Source organism: Myripristis murdjan, chromosome 19 (genome assembly GCF_902150065.1).
Source record: "Myripristis murdjan chromosome 19, fMyrMur1.1, whole genome shotgun sequence".
In the NCBI taxonomy this organism is placed as follows: Eukaryota; Metazoa; Chordata; class Actinopteri; order Holocentriformes; family Holocentridae; genus Myripristis; species Myripristis murdjan.
Genome location: NC_043998.1, coordinates 9321804 through 9346971, shown reverse-complemented (window position 1 = coordinate 9346971; position 25168 = coordinate 9321804). Strand labels below are relative to the sequence as shown.

The 25168-nt window shown below is 40.3% G+C and overlaps 1 protein-coding gene across 6 annotated transcripts in view; it reads left to right on the top strand.

The window, feature by feature from the left end:
• Positions 1 to 25168, top strand: part of LOC115378093 (protocadherin-15-like) — a 290200-nt gene that overhangs the window by 158579 nt on the left and 106453 nt on the right. For all 6 annotated transcript variants that reach the window (XM_030078231.1, XM_030078233.1, XM_030078234.1 and 3 more), the window contains 5 exons: positions 458 to 628; positions 8260 to 8368; positions 10591 to 10703; positions 15399 to 15605; positions 19105 to 19239. In XM_030078231.1, coding sequence (XP_029934091.1) covers positions 458 to 628; positions 8260 to 8368; positions 10591 to 10703; positions 15399 to 15605; positions 19105 to 19239 — 735 coding nt within the window. The remainder of the gene's footprint in view (positions 1 to 457; positions 629 to 8259; positions 8369 to 10590; positions 10704 to 15398; positions 15606 to 19104; positions 19240 to 25168) is intronic.

The following is a 25168-nucleotide window of genomic DNA, read 5'->3' as shown; positions in this document are numbered from 1 at the left end:
CTGAGTCAGAGGTTTAAAATATTGGAGGTGCACCAACCATTCAAATTTTCACTTAATCTCCACTTACTGTGTATGGGTTGCTCCAAAACAATGTGAACAACAAAAACACATCTAAAAAGAGCAATGGCTTTGGCTAAAGGTAAGGCAAATTTATCTCCCTCCGGCTCAAGTAGTTTTGGAGAAGCTGTGCTAATAAACTATAACTTTTAATGCTTTTTATCTGCAGTAGCAATCTGTTGAACTGCTGCTGATGTGGTGTAAATAAACATTAAGATTGCCCCGACTGTGCCAGTGTGACTTTATGAACGTCTTTGGCAGGACTTGTTGGTTGTATTCACACTCATTTTTATCAATATCCTATTAAAACTGAACATTTCTCAAATCCAAACCTAATCCAAATAAGAATTTTGTGCATTATCACAATAATAAAATATAATCTCACTCTCTTTCTCTATAGGACCGATCCCCCAACCCAAGTGAGCGTCGCACAGCCACCACCACTCTCACTGTGGATGTACTGGATGGTGATGATTTGGGCCCCATGTTTCTGCCATGTACACTCGTGGGAAACACCCGTGACTGTAATCCCATCACATATAGGGCCAACATACTGGAGCTTACAGATCCAGTAAGTATATGTTTTATGTGTATGTGGAGTATGTGGAGGAGTTACATGTGTTTTTATGTGTTACTACAATCTCATTAATTTCCTTTGACAATGTGCGTGTGTGTGTTTTTGTTCTTGTTTTTGAGTTTTAGACTTTAAATGTCATTTTTCTGGCGTGAGGTAATTATGAGAATTTGGGTTAGATTCAGGTTAACATTGAGGGTTAAAGAACTGCACCATATTTTTGGGAGCTTAGCCAGTTGGGCAACTTATAAATAATCAGAACAGAGACATCAAACTCATACATGTGCCGAGGGAAGCGCTGCAGTTTTATTACATGATCCGCATGTTAACTCAATATAGCGGATGTACCAGGTATATTTTAGGGAATTTTTCAGGTGAGTGACCATGTAATTTATCCAATGTGCTGTGATATAGAGGAATTTCAGGCTGCCTGTTGTCACTTACCGTGCACATTCACTTCCAGTGTAAACCTACACAGAACTGTCAGAGTAGCATATCACTTAAGAATATGTGGCATTCAGCTTGCAACAACTTCTCATTTTCGTACTTTGGGGAACTGCTGGTCGCCTACGATGCGCTTGGGACTTGTGTGCTGTTGGGACACATCAGCAGTGATGTACAGTGGGGGCGCTCCGGTAGAGCACATGCCACATATCAAGGCTGAGTCCCTGCTGCAGCGACCCGGGTTTGGGTGCGGCCTGAACCTTTAGCTGCGTGTCATCCCCTCTCTCTCTCCCCTGCCTTCCTTGTCTCTCTCTACTGTCTCTATTGAATGAAACCATTTTAAAAAAAAAAACAAAAAAACAAACAAACTGTAAAACAGTACAATTATGTATAGTAATGTTACTCAAACCACAGTTGTAGCAACAGGTCATGGAAGTCTTTGTGCTGGCTCTGTAACTGAAACGAGAACTTCTGTGTTTTACTGAGGGCAAGAGACTGTATTTAAGCTTAGTCTAAAAGGTAAAATATATATATATATATATATATATATATATATATATATATATATATATATATATATATATATACATATCTTTAACGTATCTTATTGTGTATCCCTTGTGTATATCCCATTTATCCAAATGTGAATCTTGCTTTACATCTGCAGCACTCTGCTGTATATTTGTGCTTGCACAGCTGTATTGTTTTACTTTTACATCTCAGGCATTTAGCTGATGCTGTTATCCAGTGCAAGTTACAACATCACTTTGTAAACGAGACAAAGTTGCTGTGGGTGAAATCCTCAACTCTGACAAGTCAGCAGAGCATTCATGCCTACCACACATGCACACACACACACACACACACACACGCACACACGCACACACACACACACACACACGCATATAGACACACATTCTCAGACCCGTTGATGGTGACAAGCTAGCAGTGCATTCATGCCTTACCACACACCCACTCACTCTCTCTCACACACACAGACACACACACACACACACACACACATACACACATATACGCATGCACACACACACACACGCACACACACACTCACTCTCACACACAACAGTGTCAAGCCAGTGGAACAATCATGTGTAAGTGGACATTGCCTACTGTTACTGCTTTATATCTTTGTTTAAACTGCGAACTTTTCCACACACTTTCTTATACAGATTCTCACACACTTGGGCACATGAGCTACTGTCACACACACACAAAGAGATTCTTATGCAGTCTTTATACCCACACAAATCTGCAATTCATGCACACACACATACACACACACACACACACTTACTTACTCACTCACTCTTCTTTGTGCCAAGAGAGACACAGTGAGGAACAACAGGAGTAAATCAACTTTATACCTCATAGTTTGAAAAAGAGCGAGTATATGCAGACAAGGACAGGGTTTATGATGGTGAGATAGTGGGAGGCGGACATGAGGAGGTGAAAGAGAGAGGAGAACGAAGAGAAAGAGACAGAGCCGGATGGGGAAGCAGAAAGAACACTTATGCCAGTGGCATGCTAGGAACTTTTGAAAACTTTTGAGATTTTGAAAATGCATTGCATTATACACATTATTATAGTCTTCAGCTAAATTACCTTGTAGTCATAAATATGCTGACACTAGATCAATAAATGGGGACTGTCCCCAGGACACAGGGACCCTTTTGAGGAACCAGGAGCCCTTACCAATGTTTGTACCAAAGGAACCAGTCCCTCTTTGTGTCCTTTGGGTTGAGTCCCAGTGCCACAAAACAGTCCCTGGAACCAAGGTAGTGCATGTAGAGGGTGGAGTTTTGGTGACGAACATCCCTGATTGGTTAAATGTGTGAAGCAATCAGCATCACACAGTAGGTATCACACATACTCTTTTTTTAAAAAAAATTGGAGTGGGCAACCACAAACACAAATGATTAAAAAATGTTTCATTGAGAGGTTGTTCTGCTAGGAAATAAAATAAAGACATCCTGTTGGTCTCTGTTAGAGACTGCATGCCTTGTCATAGTTGTTTTCCATTACTTTACATATTTCAGCTCTTTTTTTTCTAATGTCTGCAATCTCATTTTCCACCTCTAAGTACCTCTACTGTGCCGCTGTACAGTAGTAACACCATCCCTGTTTACTGTGTTGCTGTTGTAAATCACACACTGAATGATGAGACACCTCCTTTGCCATACGTTTGCTGCTGTTGGGGTACAATGGACACAAGACCTTAGGGTGCTCGCTTTGCCCCCAGAAACCTCTTCTAAGAGCAAGACCCAGGAACAAGCACAACAAGAACACACAGTGTCAGTGATGTGAGGCACCACTCTTAATTTGTACCTGGGTTCTGCGAGGGTCTATGTGTAAATGTGGCTTTAGGTTTTTAGCTTTTCAAAATAAACTATTATGGATTTGTATAGAACACCCAATAAACACAATAAATTAGACTACATTTTGGTAAAACACACATTTTACATTTTAATTAAGGTGAGTGAATGCACCGTCAGGGACCATCTATCTGTGTTGCTGGTATCTGTGGGACATGCATGTAGAGGTGGATTATCAAGCACTAAGTTCCCCTGAAAGTTCCATAAAACAAAACTGAAAAGCAAAATAAAATACAGACTGTCTATTTATTCTGGCAAGTCAATGCACTCTTCCATGGAACCCTGAATAGTGAAGCTTGGGTCAGCCGGTATATGTGCACTGTGGGGTTGTCCGACTCATGTGAAGCTCAAGTTGAACCCAGTGCAATAGAATTTATGATTAAAATCTTAGCAAAGTGAGCAGATAGCTGAACCCCTGTGCATGCGGTCAATTTTAGCTGTACTTCAGATGCAGCTTGGAGCACAAAGATGAAGTTTGGCTTTGATGAGGAGCCAATAATGGTTAATTTATTGTTCATTACAGCACATATCTCACATAATAGCCAGTAGCTACCACCCACACTCTGTTTAAACACTTTGCTTGTCACTATGTAAGAAGTGGCAAGACCAAATGGAGCACATGTATGCATAACTGTGATCCTGTGAGTGAATTTCACCTAAAGCTCATAAAGGTGCTTCACATCTAAAAAACAAAACAAAAAAAAACAACAAAAAAACATGGAGTAAGCACTTAGGTCAGAGCAATTCATTCTGTTTATTTCTGTAGCACATCAGTGCAGTTGAATTGAATTGATTTATAATTGATAAATCCAATGAACCATTACCCCTCTAGCATATTTAGAGGAGTAATGGATGCTATTATCAGGGTGGCTTAGGTCAGTCTATCAGGCTGATTAAGATTGAGTCTTGAAACTACACATACCATTCCTGACCATGTCTTTAATGGGAATTTCCCCTCCAATTGTCAGGCTGGGCAAATCTAATTTAAATCAAGCCCTTAACCCTCAGTCTGAGATACAGAGGCAAGAAGGAAAGAGAAAGAAGTAAAGAAAAGGGTAGAAAACCACCCAGATACAAATTTTACAGACAGGGAGAAGCAGAGATGAAAGGGAAGATAGAGGGAGGTGAGTGATGTAACACAAGAGTTTCTCAGCCTACACACAGTTCATGAAAGCTTTTACATTTGCAGTTCCAAACACCCAACGTCTGCTTGAGCTTTAGTGGGAAGAATCCTCTGACACGCAGGAAGTGATGCATTTTACGTATCTGGCAGCAGCAACAACAGTTTGTCTAGAATAAATGGAAGAGATAAGAAGAGCTGGGTAGTTAGTATGAGCAGCAACTGCTGCTGTGGCTGAGCAGACAAGAGGGAAAGAAGAAGACATCACAGCTCTTGCCACTCTTGTTTGATTGTAAAAACATCACCACTCTGGCTGCTTGGTGCCAAAGAAGTCTGCAAAAAAGAGGGAATCTCACAGTCTCACCGATTATTTATTATTACCACTTTAATTCAGCGGAGAAGCGGCTGAATGTGCAAAAGGTGAAATGGCTAACATCGTTAAAGGCCAGTAAAAACTTCAAATAATTTAGCTTTTTTCAAGAAACGTAAACTTCAACTAAACTGGTTATTTAAGGTCATTTAATAAAAGTGTTTTTAAGCAAGCAGTCTGACCTCTCTTATTAGGTTTGCCTGAACGCACCCTCATCTACTCAACAACATCTGTATCTCAGGGGCCCTTTTTGATTGATTAAGACCTCACTTTAAAGGCATCCAACACGAGCGCTCTGATACATTCTGCCTGACTGCACCCCAGTATGCTCAAAACAGTTGATGCTTGGGGTTCCTGCTCTCCTCGCTGTACCCAAACTACAGGGGGAGAGAGCACAAGATGCCAGAAGAGAGAGGCAGGTAGATAAACAGATGGATAGATGGATCCTAAAATCGATTTTAGGATTGCAAATCCAAGGGCACAGTTTACAAAACTGTGGGCACAGATTCATAATTTGGGGGCACAGTTTACAAATCCTTGGGCATGGATTCATGATTCAGGATTATGAAGAGCACGGTTTATAGACCATGCACACAGATCTTCTAAACCGAGAGTAGACTACAGATTTCCAGTCTTTTTTTTTTTTTTTTTTCTTAGCTGACCCCAGGGGGGCTTTGTACAAAAGAGCTGCTGGGTGCAGAGGTGAAGTGAGGAGAGGAGAGAAATGGAGAGTCAAGACACTATAATAGTTTGAGTCCTAATCAGACTGATAAGATGTGACAACCTCAGAGCCTTAGAGCCAGCGTAACTACTCTCTCTCTCTTTTTCTCTCTTTCACTCTAACATGCACACACACACACACACACACACACACACAAAACAAGATATGCTGGTCATGCCAGAAGAAGATGCTGAGGAGTTGTCTGTTCACACATCTGCTTTAAATAACTGCTTTCTGCAACTCAGAAGCTGCAAGTCAAAAAAAGTCAAGGTTACTGAATACCACAGTGCACAATCTCCCTGAAGTCTGGGTCAGTTGTCAAGGATGTCATTTCATGAGAGTAATACCTGATTGGCCGCAAGCTGTTTTCAAGATGCACAAAGATGTCAAAACCACTGAAGAATACAGTGTTAGATCACATACATATTTTCATCAGCTAGTAGAGTAGAGTATGACTTTGTGGTACTGCGGTGCACTGCATTGTGAAGGCTACCATTTATTTTTTTATGTGATCAGGGAGTGCTGTATCTCTGTTGCACCAAGACGGACGTCGTGTCATGCAGTTCAGTGCACTGCAGCTCAGTGTGAGTTGAAGCAAGGCATTAGCAGCGGCATGGTTGGGGGTTTGATAGCCACCGGGGCCACCCATGTCCATTATGTATGCGCACATGGTTCAGCAAGGAGGTGTGAATAAAAGCATCTATCCAGAAATGAAATGCAAACATTGCGTAAGACTTGAAAGTTTGACCACAGGGTCAGTTTCCATCTTTCCTCTTCTCTTTCACTCCCTTCATCCTATTTTTCCTATTTTTCTACAGCTCTATGGTTCATTTACACTTTCAAGCTTTCCCCCGAACTCTCTCTCTCTCTCTCTCTCTCTCTCTCTCTCTCTCTCTCTCTCTCTCTCTCTCTCTCTCTCTCTCTCTCAGGTGTTGCTTTTTATCTCTTTTCATACAACTTTCCATTCTCTCTTTTTCCACTTTTACATCTGCTTTACATCTGCTACTCTCTCTGAGTCTGACTCCAGCTCCTTGGTTCTTCTTTTTCTTCAACTTTTTTTCTGTTCTTGTACTATTCTTTCTTTCTTTCTTTCTTTTTTCTTTCTTTCTTTCTTTGCCTTGCCTTTGTTTTGTCTTTCTATTTACTTTTCATTATCTTTGCTGTGGTTTTTAATCATTTGAATCCTTAACAAAGCGCTTTTCAATTGTATCATTCTGCATAAAAAAAGACAATCCATATTGTTAGTGGTAGTTAATGTAATATTACTATTAGTATTACAATTAGTATTTCTTTCATTTCAGTCTCTTTGGGTCGTCCTTCTTGTTCCACGCTCCAGTCTGTCCTCTCGTCTGCATTTACATCTCTCTCCCAAGTATTGACACCCTGTTTCACTCTGCTTCATCACCTTTCATATCTTTCTCTGTGCCATTACATTCCTCCTCCTCCTCTCTTTTTCAGTGTTAGGCAACACAAGATATAGCTCTATGATGGCTAGTAGATTTTAACTGCTGTACTGTACATGACAGGTGGGGAGCTAAAGGATTTTATCATAGCGGGTGTATGAGAGAGTTATGGTGAGTGTGCTCATGCATTTGTGCATGGTTTGGAATATGTGTGTATGCTTGCTTGTGTGCTCTGCTTTAGATTTGTGTGTGTGTGTGTGTGTGTGTGTGTGTGTGTGTGTGTGTGTGTGTGTGTGTGTGTGTGTGTGTGTGTGTGTGTGTGTGTGTGCGCGTGACAGCTGTAGTGATAAAATGTTTTTACCTATAGACATAGTAATGTTTTCTCCCATCGGCATCTTCACATTACCCACACCTCAGCATATTGCACTGTGATAAGTCAACATTATAGCCCAGCCATTTCACTGCTCCACTCCGCTGACACACACAAACACACACACAGACCACACATACAACCATATACAGAGACATGCAAACACACACAGTGCATATACAGTATGAAGATACACAGGTAAATATGCACAGGCATCCTGCAAAAGGATAGACCATCTTAACACATCCTTTAGTTATATTTTGCTGAAAATTATTTCCCACTAGCATGGAATAAATTCACTTGTTTTTAATGCAATCTCATCCCTTCCTGAAGTATTTTCTATTTATTTGTGTGTCTGTGTTTATTCTACAGGTCATTTAAACATACCATAATGTGTTTTTTACGTACATGATTCTCTCTTAATTTGCATTGTCTCATTTAACTTGATTTGCTTTGCTAACATCTACAGCGCTTTTTGGGAAATGAAGGCAATACAGATGAAGCTGGAACTGCTTAGAGGGAAATGAAATTCCTCCTGAATTTACACAAGTAATGAATTTTGTCTCTGCAGCTGAGTGGGACTGACCTCTACAAAGTGATTTTTTTTTCCAACCTACTCTGCCTCCACTTTTATTATCCAGCTTTTTAACCCATAAGAGAGCTACTTTCATTAGAAATGCCACTGGCAATGTTCTTCTGTTTATATTCATGTATGCGCAGATACAGGTTCTCATTTGTTATATTTTTTACTGGTTTATTGTTTTGTTCTGTGGTGTTGTATTCTAACTTGTGTTGCTATATCTCTAGGTTAAGGTGAATCCGGTCAATGTGACTCCGCCCATCCAGGCTGTGGACCAAGACCGAAACATACAGCCTCCCTCTGACAGGCCAGGGATTCTGTACTCCATCCTCATTGGTAGGTTTAAATTATTCTGTATTCACAGCCTCCAGAAACAGAGAGCCTTTTTAAGTGCCTTGTTTACATTCATGGGGGGAACAAAAACAAGGGAAAGACACAAGCAATATTTTATGATCAGCACCTGAAAACTTCAGAAAACATGACTTTAAACTTTAAGGTTCTTTACCAGATTCCTGACTTGTTCTGCTACATCCGCAGCATCAAAGCTCAAGGCAACCAGTTCCAGGAGCAAAAAATGAAAACCAATTCCGTCCTCATTGATTGAACCCTGATTGGTTACTGTGTTAAGTGTCCAGTTTTTTGCTAAACAAGCTTCGTCACCTTATCTTGGGACCTTGGGAGCCTTGGGAAAATGTGGGTGGGAATAGAGAATGATTAACAATTTGTCCTCTCATCACAACTACTGTTGAGATGTCCTTGAGAAAGGCACCGAAGACTCAGTTGCCCCAAAGTGAAGCAGGGCACTGTAGAAGAGAAAATGTGCTTGGCTGACTTGGCTGCCAGGATGAAGGAAAAAAATTGAATGCAGCAAATCTCATTTCTTACATTTTCCTATTCATCGCTGTATTAAGAAGAAATTAGTTTTTGCGTCAACCCGTAAAGTAATTGTTAATACAGACATCTCTACTGTGGGAAAAGAGATCTCTGCAGTCAGTTTCATTTACACTCCTGTCTCAATTACAGAGATGTGAAAATCTCACATATGCATTCCTCCCAAAAATGTACCATTTGTCTTAAATAACTTCTACAATTGAACCCAAAGTGCTTTATCAATAAAACCTGGTGTGATGTACAAAGAAAAGTCTCACCTTGACCAGAGTTGATTATTTGGGTCTGATCTCAACAGCTCGACTGTAATTTGTTGTCATAAAATAACAAAAAAAAAAAAAAAAACTTTGTCTATTACTGTGTCTACTGTATCTCGGGGTTGCCAAACCTGACAGGACCAGTTTCACCTGAGGTTATTGTTAGAGTTGATTAAAAGAGGCTGAATTTTTTATAGCGTGTCCACGCATAATCTGGAAAATTACTTACGTGGCAGACTTAGATGGGACTAAAGTTGCAGACGCTCCAGTAGTGATTACATTACCTCACTGCCCCCTGCAAAACTAATCCCATGTGAACAAAGCTTATGAGAAAGCAGTGCAAAGGGGAAAAAAAAAAAAAAAAAAAAAAAAAAACCTGGGCCTCACAGAGCCTCCAAAGTCAACTTTGCAAAGAACTAAATTTAAAAAGCTAAGTAACCCTTGAAATGAGCAGTTAACAGAACTTTGATATTAAAAAGCAATCTGTTTTGGCTCCAACAGCTTTCATCAGACAGATGATTTTTTCCCCTGTTGCTGTCAGAAACAGTGGTAGCAGAAAAGACATGCCTTCCATTTTTGTGATGCTTTGGAGAACAAACTGACAAATTGTTTTGAAGAAGTGACAGTTACAGTGTCGCAAATGGAGCACTGCCATCTCCACTTGTGTCTGGAGACTGCCTCTGGTTTGTATTTGGAAGAATGATGCATGTGCTCTGTTCCCTGACCCTGACACGCACGGACATGCAATCTTGGAAACGTGGACGACAAGTCTACAGGCGAAGATAGGAAAACACGCACTCACACAAACACAAACATTAAAGGAACCATGCTGTCTTGGAATGTAGCTTCCCTCGGTGAGAGCCAATCAAATCAGTGGTGGCTATAAAGATGGAAAACACACTCACACATCCACACCAGGGCACACAAAAACACACACTGAAATGCAGACTTGAGAAATGTGATTGTCCACATGTGGCCGCGTTGCTGCTGCTCGCACCAGCACTTGATTTCCCCACTGAGCAATGCAACATTTCCGAGCAACGTAGTTCCTCCAGGTTATATATATATAAGTGTGTGTGTGTGTGTGTGTGTGTGTGTGTGTGTGTGTTTGTGTGTTTATGTGTGTGTGAAGGGTAGCATCCCCACCTGTGGAGAGCTTAGATGAGAAAACTGGGAGCATCAGCCATGCTTCTGGTCTCTCTCTCTCTCTCTCTCTCTCTCTCTCTCTTGCTCTCTCGCTCTCGCTCTCTCTCTCACACTCACACACACACACACAAACAAGCATCCTTCACAAACATATATTGATTCAAAAAACCAATTACTGTTGCCTCTCTCTTTCTATGCCATCGCTGGTTCCATATTTTTTCTCTGCTCAGTGTTTACTGTTGGTGTCTTGTTTCCTGTCCTCTCCAGGTAAACCGGAGTCCTATGCAGAATATTTCAGCCTGAACAGAACCACAGCAGAGCTTTTGCTACTAAAACCAATCGACAGAGAACTCTACCACAAATTTGACCTTGTTATCAAGGTGAGGAAGAATGGATTTGCACATTAACTAGATCCCATGTGTTCCACTTTCTTACACAATCAGGACAGGGACCTGCCTTACCTTTTCTGCAGCATGCTGGACTTTTTTTCAATATATTTCCACTGACACCTCCCCAAAATGTTGCACCAACTGTTGCTCAACAAAGCTTGAAGTTTAAATGAAGACAAAATGTTCCCGCATACATTTTTTTTCTTTTCTTTTCTTTTGGGTGCATTCCCGTTTCTGCCAATTAAATGCAGTCTGCCCTGAGCATTTTAAATGGCAGCAATTGTAAAGCATTGGAGTGGTGGCGTGCTGTGCGGGGGCGTTTTTGTCTCGATTAGTGCTTAGGCTGCTAATAGAATTACACCACCAGCCATGCATCAAGTCCTGCTCTGCTGAAAATGTGTTGGAAATGCAGTATTTCTCTATATGATGCCCTTTTTTGTTTAACTTTCAGCGTCTTTCTCTGTGTGTCTGTGTACATGGGTGTGATTACTCCAGCACAGTGCATTTTGTTTATGATAAGGTACTGAATTAGTTTCAGTCATGAAATCAAATCACTGGAGGGTAGTAAACCTGTTGCAGTCCCACATGAGTGGATGAATAATGAGACAGAGAAAGAGAGACACAGAGAGAGAGAGAGAGAGAGAGAGAGAGAGAGAGAGAGAGAGAGAGAGACCAATGTGTTTTCTCCTCCACTGTGAAAAATCTTCCTCCCTGAGAGAAAAATAGTTCCCAAATTCCAAAATTAAGTATTGAGATAAAAATTATAACTCTTCAGGGGCGAAGGAATAACAGCATCAAGCACAGCCAAAGATGCCGCATCCTGTCACTGGAGTTTCTCACTAACTGGATCTAAGCTCCCTTTCCATTTACAGGTTTTACTATTGCCCTCTTGTAATTATGCAGCATTTATTATATTTTCTCTAATAATCGTCTTTTTCTTTTCCCACGCAAACACTCGTTCAGCACACACAATAATACTGATACTCCGGGGTTTTACTTGATTCAAAAAGAGGCCTAGGTGTGCCTCAGTCATCCAGCCAATTTAAGACCCAAACCTTAGCTATTCTATTTATTCTATTCTACTCTTAAATTGACTTTTATTCAAATGCAGTTTTTATCCAATTTAAATTCACTTTAAAAATACTTCCCTAGGCAGCTTAAAATTAGGCTTAGGCAGTCCGCCCAAGATTTTATAATGCAGGAAAAGCCCTGTGCTCACTGTGCAGTGAAGATTCTGGATGTGAGAGGTGTCCAGAGGGTTTTACTGCACCTCAAACCAAGATTACAAGGCTTATTTCCCAAGCCAGTCACCAGAATGAAGTGTTGCCAGTTTATAATTCTGCAAACCAGCACATATGTTGAAATATTAACATTTCTGAACCAAAAATATGTTGCATGTCAACAGTTTTTTACTCATTTGCTCTTACGCAATACTTGACACCATAACTTTGTTTGCAGAAAAATAAAATGCCAAGATTTTTTCCTGGCGACTGGGCGTATTTCCCTAAATCAGGCTTATTTTCAGGAAATTCGGCCATACAGAGCAGGTTTAATTAAACTCAAGTTATAGCACCATGGAAAGGACTTGTTGCAAATTGTACTGGTCCCAGTCAGATTCATTTCTAGGCTCAATTTCAACCTGTGTCACAATTTTCTAACCCTGCTGAACTGTAGAATTTTTTTTTTCCTTTTATGCTCATGTTTCAGAGTAAAACACAAAATAAAATGTATGAAAATCTACATCCAGTTCTTTGCTATTATGACACCTTTGTAAGTGTTGTCATACTACTGAGTACTCTCTTGTTTTCACAGCAATGTGAATTTCTTAGTCTCTGGAAAATGGAGATCTTGCCAAACAAACTGCAAATTGCATTTCATTTTACAGGTCTACATGCAATTTTTAGATCGTGTAGAGGGAATCGCTCTGACATAAAATTATTTTAGTGCAGTTCAGCTGCATCAGACAGTAAAGTGAAAAGAGGCTGATGTTAGAGAAAGATGAGACATGAGCCTCCATGGAGTTGAACCCTCAGTGCCACAGTTACAAGGTCAACACTTCAGCTAATTCAGCCAACGCCACAGTTTTTTCCTATGAGACTTTATCCCAGCTTCTCTCAGCCTTTGCACATCACTGATCTGGAACATTTTTTTTTCTTGTGACGTTGTTTAGGTGATGTTTTTGCTTTTTTTTTTTTTTTGCTATAATATTTGATACTATTTGATTAAAATCTGCTACTGACCTGTGGAACTGATCTGCGAACAGCTTTCATTTAAAGTTTCTGTCTTTTCTGTCATAAATTGATGGGACTAGCCTTCATATTTTGGGTCTGTGCTTAACTCATGAATATACAAATCAGTTTGTTTAAGCTCAAATTAGCCTGACTTGATTTGCTGGAAGTTCACTTTATGGAAATGCTTAATCCTGGATTGATTTGTTTGGTTAATTCAAGTCATGATTTTTATATTAAGCCCTGCTTTTCTTAGCCTCCTTTGTGGACTCGCCATAAAGCAATCACACACACACACACACACACACACACACACACACAATCACTAACACACCCTCATCCAAGGATTTTGGATTTAATATAGAACCTGTTTAAATGTTGAACATCTTTTGTTTACATCTATTGACATTTGGAAATTAAGAAAGGCAAACAGTGCACACAAAAGGTAAAGACAGACAGACAGATTAAGGCTGCAAAGTGCAAATAGATGAAAAAGTAACGAGTCAGACTGAAAGAGATAGAGATTTAAACGGGGAGATAACAAGATAGTCAGATGTCGTATATTGGCAGATCTCAATAGACCTATTCAGTGGTTTATTGAATTCTATTTGGTTTGTTTGTGTGAGTAAAATGAAATCAATGCTACTCACACAGACGTGGACGTGGGCTTAAAATATTCAAATCAGAAACATGCTTGCACTTCCCTCAAAGTCGGTGTTGTGCAAGTTACCGGAAATTAGTAATATTTACTAGTTACTTCCCTCAAAAGTAATTCAGTAACCTTACCAATTATTGCATCTCTTTTACATTACTTGTAAATGTCTGCTTCTCTGAAACACACATATAGGCTATTTTTCACTGCTTGCTAATTAGTTGTGTCAAGGCAACAGACTCAGACTATTGACAAAGGTTCACGTCTTCGACAACATACATACCTGTCTGTTTAGTTCTGCCTGGCTCACAGACTGTGCAGACGAAGGCTTGAGTTTAAAATCAAGCCTTGGCTGTTGGGATGGAGCGGCTCCTCTTTGGTCAGGATGGCTAACATTGGGTTTTTTTGCGATTAGTGTTGTTTTACTAGGTGCTACAGAGGCTTGTAATTTCTGTTCTGTGATGTGGAAAAAGTTTTCACACCTGCACATTGACTCCAACCACCGCTATATTTTTGTCCTCAAACTCAAGGAGGGAAAAATAATGTCCTTACTTCCAGGACAGAAATCCATCACTGCTTGATCTGTTGGTCATTATGAGCAGTGTAATGCTGATTGATTCACTCACTCATTGTGCCGTCGTAAGATTGGGTGACATTAGATCATAAACCAGAAAATCCAGGGAATAAGCTGCGTTTGTCTGCTGTCAAGACAAAGGTATTGATTAATGAGCCCATTTACATTTCAGTAATTGTGAGTGTTACTCAGTTTGAAAAAGTAATCAGTTACTATAATTCCACTACTTTTGGGGGCATCTAGAAATTAAACACTTTACTTCCAACACTGCTCACAGTACTCTGACCTTGAGGCCAACTTTATTTTAAAGCTTTACTTCACAAAATTATAATGCAAAAATACAGTGTAACAAAGAAGACTGTGAGGCACAGTGTACTGTAAGCAATAGTCATGCACTGCAAAAACTCAAAGTGAAAATTTGCTTGTTTCATTGGCAAAATTTGTTTCTTGTTTCTAGCTAATTTTCACTTATTTCAAGTGAATTTTCACTTTTTCCACTGGCAAATTTTGCCAATGAAACAAGCAAATTTTCACTTGTTTCAAGCAAATTTTCACTTGAAACAAGTGAAAATTGTCTAAAAACAATTTACTTCTGAGGTGATCATGTCTTATTTTAAGTGTAATGAGATATTTTGACTAGAAATAAGACAAATAATCTTGGTAAGATTTTGCGTTTTTGCAGTGTGGGTTAGATTCCTGCAACAGCTTTAAATGCAAATGCAAAAAAAGGATCAGTGTAAAACCTACATCAAGGGGAAGAAGTCAGATGCTGTGACTTGTTTTTTGGCTTTTTCTAGTATTCATAGTATTTCATAAAGCCTGCACATGATTAGCTGCCTTTTTACGAATTACTGCAACAATGGACTAATACTCAATTTTTCCATCCAATGTGGCTCACAAACTGTGTGTTAGGGTATTGGCTCTTCACTGGTAGATGCCTCACTTGAATAAAAATATGAATGAAATGAAATTTTGACTGATTATTAAGTCTGAGTGCACACCATGTGTAACTCCATCATCAAAAGTTCCTGGCAAAACTTTAACCAAAAACAGCAACAAGGGAGTGGAGGGTTTTTTTCCCCACTGAGCTGGTAAATAACAAAATTCACCAGCGGCTCGTGCTGTTTACTGGCCAAATGGAGTTTGAGAATGTGTTTTTAGGATACAGCATGTGGAGCAGATAAACTTGACCAGCGTCTGAATTTACAAGCAGCCTCTCTTCATCTCTCTAGGCAGAACAGGACAATGGCCATCCCCTCCCAGCGTTCGCCAACCTCCAAATTGAAGTTCTGGATGAGAACAACCAGGCACCCTACTTCCTGGAGACCAGTTACCATGGCTACGTTAGTGAGGCATCACCTGTGGGATCCACAGTAACTACCAATGCCAGCCTGTCTACTCCACTGGCCATCATAGCTCTGGATAATGATGTGGAGGAGGTGAGTATTATACAGACACATGTACAGACAGACACATACATACTCACAGAAACACATGTCAAGGCTGTCACTGACTAAAGACATGTCCAGGATATTGTCATGTTAATTGTACAGTTAACGATGAATGAGCAGAGTTAAATAAAGACACAGATAGTCATCATGAATAGTCATCATGGAAATGAACCCTAACCCTAACCCTGAACATCAACAACTTTGAAAATCCCTGCATTAGCACATACTGCTTCTTGCATGCATGCGTGCACACAGACAGTATAAAAGCAGAGAGAGTGCAGGGACAGAGGGGCTGTGGAGTGGAATATGTTAGTGTAGTCTGCCTGACTCATCGATCCTTTATCTGACTGAGGTTTCTACAAGTTTGAATCTATTGCCCCGATCATGGCTCTGAAATGTCAGTAGCCTAACTTTGCTGTGTATTGATAAATCCATGGCGCTGTCCGTGGTGCTGAAGTAGCAGATGAATTTGTAATTGCACCTTTTCCTTTCAGTCCTGGCTCTTTTCTCAGTTTCATCCTGGATCTATAAGATTCTCTAAATGTTATACTGTAAATCCTCAAATTCTATACTATATTGTAGCTTATATACTCTATGGAGTAGTGTCACATTCATGATTAAAGTGACAAGAAGCAACGTGTATTCACGGAAGAACAAGATGATCATAGAGACACACTGCTGCCTGTAGTATTCCTATAATATGTCTATGATCATTCAGTAGTGTCTGTGCTTTTGAACAGACACACCAGACCAAGCCACCTCTATAACAAAATAGTTTAGGGGAGACGTGACTACAGATTTGATTTTTACTATATATGCTTGCTCCCATTGAGCCATCCCCCATGTTAAAACATAACAAACCACCTACTGCATACAGACATACATAAAGATGTGCAAAATTATGCATCTGTGCGGGTAAGTCATTTGAACAAATGTACGCCCACCATTTGACTCATTTTATGCATGTATTACTTTGCTAATTAGCTCAGCACCTTTAACACCTTCATGCTGACAACTTGCTATATTTGCTCCCATTATAGCTGGCAGCCAACAAGACGCCTGTAGGTATCAGCTGAGTGCAGTGGAATCTGTCTTTCTCTCTTTTCTGCTGAGCTGCCTAAAGCTTCGGTCGGTGGCTGCTGTTAACATTGCGATTAAGGATTACACCTTTAACAAAAAAAATCTGGCACTTCAGTATATTCAGTTATAAACCAGTCAATGGTTGTAGCCCTTTCTTAAAAAGATGGGTGAAAAAATAGCAAAAAACTGATGTTTAAATGATACATGGTGTGTTCCTGTCCTCAATAATTGTGTGGGAAAATTTTGCTAATCCATGAAATCACTTATGTAAACAATCTTAGTAATGCAGCGACTGTGTTTAAACAGGGGACACCACTCAGAAATGAAGGATCAAGCCATTAAAGCCACTGTCTGCATGTCCGTTCTCCTTTTTTGTTCTGCTGAATGCCTGCCTTGTGCCTTGCTTGCAGTGTTTGAAGTGCACTGTTTAATTTCCCTGTGAATCTGGATAGTAAAACCATTTCCCCCTTAAATTGCCTCTCAGTGATAATGTAAGAATTTACAGTGCTGCAGCGTTGTTATCATCCGTGCATTCCCCAGAGTCTGGCTTGTTTAAGACGTAGCATAGGCATTTTAACAAAAACAAGGTTTGGTTCATTGCTTTCTAAAATACCTCACAGCAGGGAATGGGTTTAGTGGGGATGAAGTTTGTGTGTGTATGTGTGTGTAAAGGCAGTTGATATATGTTGAGTACTTTTAAATATTGCTAACCCTGGTCTTTCCTCCAGCATTAAGTACCAACAATGATGATTAGTCCTAATTGCTTTTATGTGCCGTCTATCACTTGTATTTATGTTTGTGTGTGTATGTGTGTGTGTGTGTGTACAGACAATGGTGTGTTTTTCTCTGTGTGTGTGTGTGTGTGTGTGTGTGTGTGTTTGCATTCGTGCACGTGTCTCTATATGTGTTTGTCCACGTACGTGTGTATGTGTGTGTCTGCGTTTATTTATGACTCTATATCCACTCTGGCTACATCGACAATATTATCAGCTCCACACCCTGCTGAGCCAGCCTTATCTGGAATGAGAGCTGACACACACACACAAACACACACACACACACACACAAACACCCACCCCCCTCCCCCACCACACACACACACACACACACACAGAGGAGGTGACTGTTTGTGCGGATAATATCAGAGGAGAACTTGGATGGGGATTGCCTCTCCATCACTGTGTATACCTCACACACGCACACACACCACACCCTCAGAGGAGACTTTTTTATGATAGGGAAACCTTGGAGGAGGTTTTGATCCTCAGTCATCCTTCATCCTCTCCTCTCTAAGCACTTCTGTGCTCTCAATTGATTATCAATGTAAATATATATATATATATATATATATATATATATAAGTGAATTTTATCAAATCTCTACATATTAGCTATATTGATGTGTGTGTGTATGTGTTTGTGTCTTTGTACAGTTTGAGGGGGTTGGTTAAATATCATATGCAATGTTGCTACATTGCGTGTTACTACATTACTATTGTGTCCGTAAACTGCTCAACATAGCTAATAACTATATTCAGTTGTTGCAAAGGTAATTATAATAATCAGTAGAGATTTAATGGAAGTAACTGTTTTGCTGTAGTGCTGTAGGTGTTATTTTGTAGGTGGATTTTTCATTTTGTTTTAGAGGAAAAATCCACCTTCAAACAGATTAACACTGTTTTAAAAACAGGGTTTGGTGCCTTAAATTGAATTTCTGGTGCTGTTTCAGTGTTTTAAGATATAAAACCAATTTCCCTTTGGTAAAACTGCCAGACACAATGCTCAAAGACAGCAGCTGCAGAGAATGACAGCATGGTTACAATGGACCCTAATGTCTCTGCTTTAGATCGCTGTAGTAGACTTTTTTTTTTTTTTTTTTTTCAAATATCAAAATCAGTAATGTTTCTCCACTACATGGTTTGGCCCTGTGCTCCATGCTAAACTTGAACATACACTATGTTAATTCACAATGGGCAACTAGCACTTCTTGCACATATCAACTGTGGAGGGCGATGTACAGCTAAAAGGCACTGTGCAGTGGATGCATATGCGATTCTCTTGTTATATTGTGTCCATGATATTTATTGTTTAAGAGGTTGTTTAAAAAGCTGTATAATAAAACCTCACGCAAGTTTTCATCATTAAAAGATCAGATTCCCTGTATTCCTCCAGTCCTCAAGTGGTCCACTAAAGCTGCTCAGTAAGACCATGACACTGCTTCTGCTGGGCAGCTCGTAGGTGTGAGGGTGAAGCAAGCTGCTGTACGCTGCCTTTCTGCTGCTGTTAAAGAGCATTCATGTTCAGAAGAGCCCCCCTTGGGTAAATAAATGCTAAAAGAGGTGTAGTGTTTCCCTGTCTCTAACCTCTCTTTCTCTCTCGCTCTCTCGCTCTCTCTCTCTCTCTAACAGACCAGGGATCCTCAGCTCCAGTTTTCTTTGGATAGCTACTCCACCATCTTCTCTGTGTCTGCTGCTGGAATCAGAAGATACCTCACCCTTCTGCAGCCACTGGACAGAGAGACACAAGATTCATACACATTCATGGTACTGTAGTGCCTTGGTTCATGTGTATGTGTGTGTGTGTGTGTGTGTGTGTGTGTGTGTGTGTGTGTGTGTGTGTGTGTGGCTGAGAGAGAGACAGAGGAAGAAAGAGAGAGAGTCTGTATTAGTGTCTAAATGCATTTGAAAAACACGCTTCATCCCTGAGCCCCCTTGATAAAACAACAGCAATTGTCTTAAAGGCAGACTGTCATCTACCAGACAAGAGGAGAGGTGAAAACAGGAGGGGAAAGCAGGGAAGAAAGGAAAACAGGAGGCGGGAGGGGATATGAATAGAGAACAGGACAGGAGGAGAGGGGGTAGAAATGATGAAAGGGAAAGAGAAGTGCTGTTGGGACCACAGGGACCTGTAACCCCATGCTTTCCTATAATATTTGTTTTAAACATGGGTTTCGCATTTAACCTGCAATAAAATATTAGGAGGAGTGAGAGGGGAACCTGAAGTAGGAAAGAAGGGAAGGAGAGAAGAGAGAAGCACAAGAGGGAACAGAGAAAAGATGGAATGGGAAGAGAAAGCAGAAGCAGGTGAGAATAACAGAACAGAAGAGGAGAGGAGAGAAAAGGCAAAGGAAATTAGAGGAGAGGATTTGTGTCTGTGTATACTGTTCTTTAAATTTCATTTTTGATTGAGATAAAGATCTCATGCGCACACAATATCATTTTCTTCTGCTGGTGCAAATTGTTTCCTATACTATTTGAATAGAAATTCAGATCATTTTAATTCATGTGCAGCTAATTATATATTTATGCAACATACTGAGCTTTGAGACTCATTATATTGCATTTATTACAGTAAAAGAATGCCTCCTTAAGAACATGGGACTATTAGGACCAATCACTTCACACTTGTTGCCTTTGGCTGCTAATAGCCTATTTTATAAAATGTGTGGGTGCCTCTGCTCTCTAGATGATGACTTAATGGTTGATGCATCTGTGCATATTGAATTTTTGCACTTGAATATGTTGAAAGCAAGGTAATTTTTTTTTTGGACTATATAATCTTGGTTTGTTGGTTGTGCTTGCCATTTGGAATTGTGTCTGGTACTTTTTTTTCATTACTTACAAAGGTATTTTTTCCCCCTACACACTGGCCTTTACGCTGAATCTTATTTCTCCACTTTCTGTTCAACTCATGTTAAATGTACAGCATGACTTCTAAAAGGATTATTTATTTATAGATTATTTATTTATTGGCATTTTGCTTTTTTCAGACAGTTAAAAACTGAAAAGGACAGGGAAGATTTGGGGAGGGAGTGTATGATTTGCAACAAAGGTCCTAGGCTGGATTGCATCCCAGGACACCACAGTTACATGGTATATGCCTTAGCCAAATGAGCCACCAGGAGGCCCACAATTGGCTGGTTTTCAACACACAGTCTAATGCTTGGACTTACAGTCATCGCTCTCCTTCGCTGTATGTCTCTCCTTACCTATCTGTTTCTTTTTGTCTTTCTCTGTTGGTGTCTTTCTTTCTTCCCCTTCCCTTCCTTCTCTGTTTTGTTCTGTTCCTTTCTCTCTAGCTCCCTGTCTGTCTATTATTCTCTATCTCTTATTTTCTATCTCAGCTCAGTGCAGTCTAATTCAGTACTTGTGTTATTGGTACAGTATGACGCAGAGATCCGAGCCACTGCCAAAGCGGAGGTTTTCTCTTCCTCTGCTTATCTTTTAGAGGTACAACAGCAGCATTTGTCTTGCACAGCAATCCACCATTGTTACTGAGTACAGCACTCTGTTATACACTATATTACCAAAAGTATTCGCTCACCCATTCAAATGATCAGAATCAGGTGTCCTAATCACTTGGCCTGGCCACAGGTGTATAAAATCAAGCACTCAGGCATGCAGACTGTGAAACAAGACATTTGTGAAAGAATGGGCCGCTCTCAGGAGCTCAGTGAATTCCAGCGTGGAACTGTCATAGGATGCCACCTGTGCAACAAATCCAGTCGTGAAATTTCCTCGCTCCTAAATATTCCACAGTCAACTGTCAGCTCTATTCTAACAAAATGGAAGCGTTTGGGAACAACAGCAACTCAGCCACGAAGTGGTAGGCCACGTAAAGTGACGGAGAGGGGTCAGCGGATGCTGAAGCGCATAGTGCAAAGAGGTCGCCGACTTTCTGCACAGTCAATTGCTACAGAGCTACAAACTTCATGTGACCTTCAGATTAGCCCAAGTACAGTACGCAGAGAGCTTCATGGAATGGGTTTCCATGGCCGAGCAGCTGCAGCCAAGCCACACATCACCAAGTGCAATGCAAAGCGTCGGATGCAATGGTGTAAAGCACGCCGCCACTGGCCTCTAGAGCAGTGGAGACGCGTTCTCTGGAGTGATGAATCACGCTTTTCCATCTGGCAATCTGATGGACGAGTCTGGGTTTGGAGGTTGCCAGGAGAACGGTACATTTCAGACTGCATTGTGCCGACTGTGAAATTTGGTGGAGGAGGAATTATGGTGTGGGGTTGTTTTTCAGGAGCTGGGCTTGGCCCCTTAGTTCCAGTGAAAGGAACTTTGAATGCTTCAGGATACCAAAACATTTTGGACAATTCCATGCTCCCAACCTTGTGGGAACAGTTTGGAGCGGGGCCCTTCCTCTTCCAACATGACTGTGCACCAGTGCACAAAGCAAGGTCCATAAAGACATGGATGACAGAGTCTGGTGTGGATGAACTTGACTGGCCTGCACAGAGTCCTGACCTGAACCTGATAGAACACCTTTGGGATGAATTAGAGCGGAGACTGAGAGCCAGGCCTTCTCGACCAACATCAGTGTGTGACCTCACCAATGCGCTTTTGGAAGAATGGTCAAAAATTCCTATAAACACTCTCCTCAACCTTGTGGACAGTCTTCCCAGAAGAGTTGAAGCTGTAATAGCTGCAAAAGGTGGACCGACATCATATTGAACTCTATGGGTTAGGAATGGGATGGCACTTCAGTTCATAGTATGAGTAAAGGCAGGTGAGCGAATACTTTTGGTAATATAGTGTAGGTCCACTTCAGCCTTGTAGACAGTCTGACAAACTGAATCTGTGTGTATGTGTGTGTGTGTGTGTGTGTGTGTGTGTGCGTGTGTGTGTGTGTGTGTGTGTGTGTGTGTGTGTGTGTGTGTGTGTGTGTGTGTGTGTGCGCGCTTGCGTTTGTTTTCATATGTAGGTGTGGCTTTGTACAAGCTGATGCGTGCATGTGCGTGCACATTCTGTAGGTGGATGGAAGTTAAAAACGGAAAAAGCAGAAGGATTGGTGTATTGACTGAAAGGCAGAGGAGAGCAGTAATCATTGTGAAAGCCCTGTAGTTGAAATTAAACTTGCAGAAGACCGGAGAGAGAAAGGTATGAGGCATGAAGGATGTTTATAATTTAAAGACCACCAACTTCCACCAACTTATTGGCAAATAAACACGTGGTGAAAACTGGTCAGTTCAGGGGTAATTAAGTAGTAATCACAGTTTCACAACTGTGTGTTTGATACTTACCACTGGGTACTGACAAGGACCCCACAGTACTACATATCATGATACATGGGTCACAATGCAATTTGTAACACAATACATTGTGACTATAGCTTAAAATACAACCTACTGCATAACGATGCAAGTGAGAGTAAGATGGGATGGGATTTTTTTTTTTTTTTTAAATGGCAACCAGTAGTTTCAATGAATATATCCAAACATGCAGCAAGTGCCAGCAGTGAAGCAAAAGGTGCCAGTTTTGCTTGAAAAAAATCAGTCACTTTGCCTTTGTTTTGGCTGGAAACTGCATCAAACTTCTGTGTTGTTCACACTGAGAGGCTTATTATGGAAGTAGAGAAGCGTCCGCCTTTTCTGTGATGTTTCTGGCAAAAGTTACAAGGACCTGAGCAAAAGAGAGGCATGCAGGTAATATTATCCACCATAAAGAGATTCTCTCTTTTTTGTCAGAAAAGGGAAAAGAGCACAAAATGAGTAATATCCCACTCTGTAAGATGACTGGTTCCTATTTTAGTAACTAAGACACCTTCAGATCCTGTCAGGATACTTTCCAAGGCGATGTCATTGGGTAAATGCTCACTGATTTCAAGTGTAAGTTAGGTGTCATACCAGGGACGACTAATTAAATAAACATGTACTGTATCGTAGTTCTTGTTACACACTGATTCAGAACAATTGAATTGAAAATTCCTGTTCCAATTTCTTGAAACAGAATTAGCATAACTCACTTACTGACAGTGTACTAAAATGGGAGTGTCATAACATATGAAACTGGAGTGCAGTGAAGAGGACTAAAAAAATTGTATCACAAAAAATATCATCATACTCAACAGAAACAGTAAATATTTTACTTTCATGTAAGCTGAACAAACTACAGTACCTCAATAATTCTACATGCAAAGGTTAAAACTGATACTGGATGTCTTCATTTTAAAAAAGAAGCTTCTATCGTAATGTCGGGGTGAATTTGTGCTGGTGGCAAGGCAACCGTTAAAACCCATTTTAAAAGAGTAGTTTTATAGTGTGAGCGATTTTTTTTAGATAGATTTGGTGACAGATGCAGTGAAGGGACAAAATGCACCAAAACCAAGAAAGACTTAAGCTTCAGATGCAGCTAGTGGACGTGGAACACCTCACCCACCGAGCCATTTCCACATAGACCCACATTTACTTTTCTGTCTGCGTAAAGCAGCATGGAAGTTAAAATCATAAAAGTCAGACGTGCTGCGTGCTGACAGAAGGGCAGGGGAGAGCAGCAATCATGGTGAGAGCTCAGCTAGTGATATTAAACTTGGAGAAGACATAAGAGAAATACACTAAAAGATATGAAAGGTGGTTTTATTTTTCATTTCATTTTGAAGTTCAGTCGGCAGTTAACCCATCCCGGGTTTCTGTGTGAGTTTCACCTCATATCATCACTGCTGTGACGACACAGCACCTTTCCAGGAATTCAAACACTGACTGTGAGAATACATAAAGCAAAATCATCACTAAAATATGGAAGTTTTATGTGTTTTGTATTGATTGCAGGACAGAGAATAGCACAGTAATAATGATAAAAGCCCCGCTGAAGAGAAACTTGGAGAAAGTAATATGAGACATAGATGGTGACTTTACTGTAGTAAGCCATTAACTTATATCAGCAGTATACCGTAGATGACATCTTCAAAAGTACTTTCTGAGAAATAACTATAGTACTAGTTGATAATAGTGTTTGTATAGCTCTTTCTGTGGTTTATGCACTTAATTTTAAGTGTATAAAGCCATATTAAAGGTAAAGGAAAAAAAGAAGGAGAAACTTATGAAAAGTTATGTTTTTAGAGTTCAGAGGATTTGTTTGTGCATAAAATGATACTGAAAGCAGAATGTACCTGTGTACATTCTCCTTTCCCTGTGTACATTCATTCTCAAGTGTTAATTTTGTCAATGAATTTTTGCTTGAGAGTGATGAAACGATGAAGTTGCTCTCTGAAAACAAACTAAATATTTTGTTTTATTTACCTCTGACAAATAATGACATGAAAAATGTTAGAGGTAGACTAAGAGACAGACACAAATAAAAATCAATTTACCAACAAGACAGACAACAAAGCTGCTTTCACAGGAAGTCCGACTGCAGAATACCCCTCGTGCAAATTTGTAACAACAGCGATAACACGGCGTTCACGGTGTAACCTCAGGAGAAATGTTTGCTTTCAAGAGGACAAAACTCTTGATTACCAAGGAGGAGAGTGTCCATTTTCCTGAGCTGACACAGTAAACATCATGAAATTTTATAGATGATACTCTGATGTGACTTCCTGTGACTAACCAGCTGCAGAAAGCAACACTGAAGTAAAGTAAAAAGATGTATCTTCTTTTGCAAGTTTCAACTCGTCTGATCATGAATCTCTGGTTTAAACTCGCCTGTTGTGTATTGAAGCTCTAACAGTGCACCTTCATGCAAG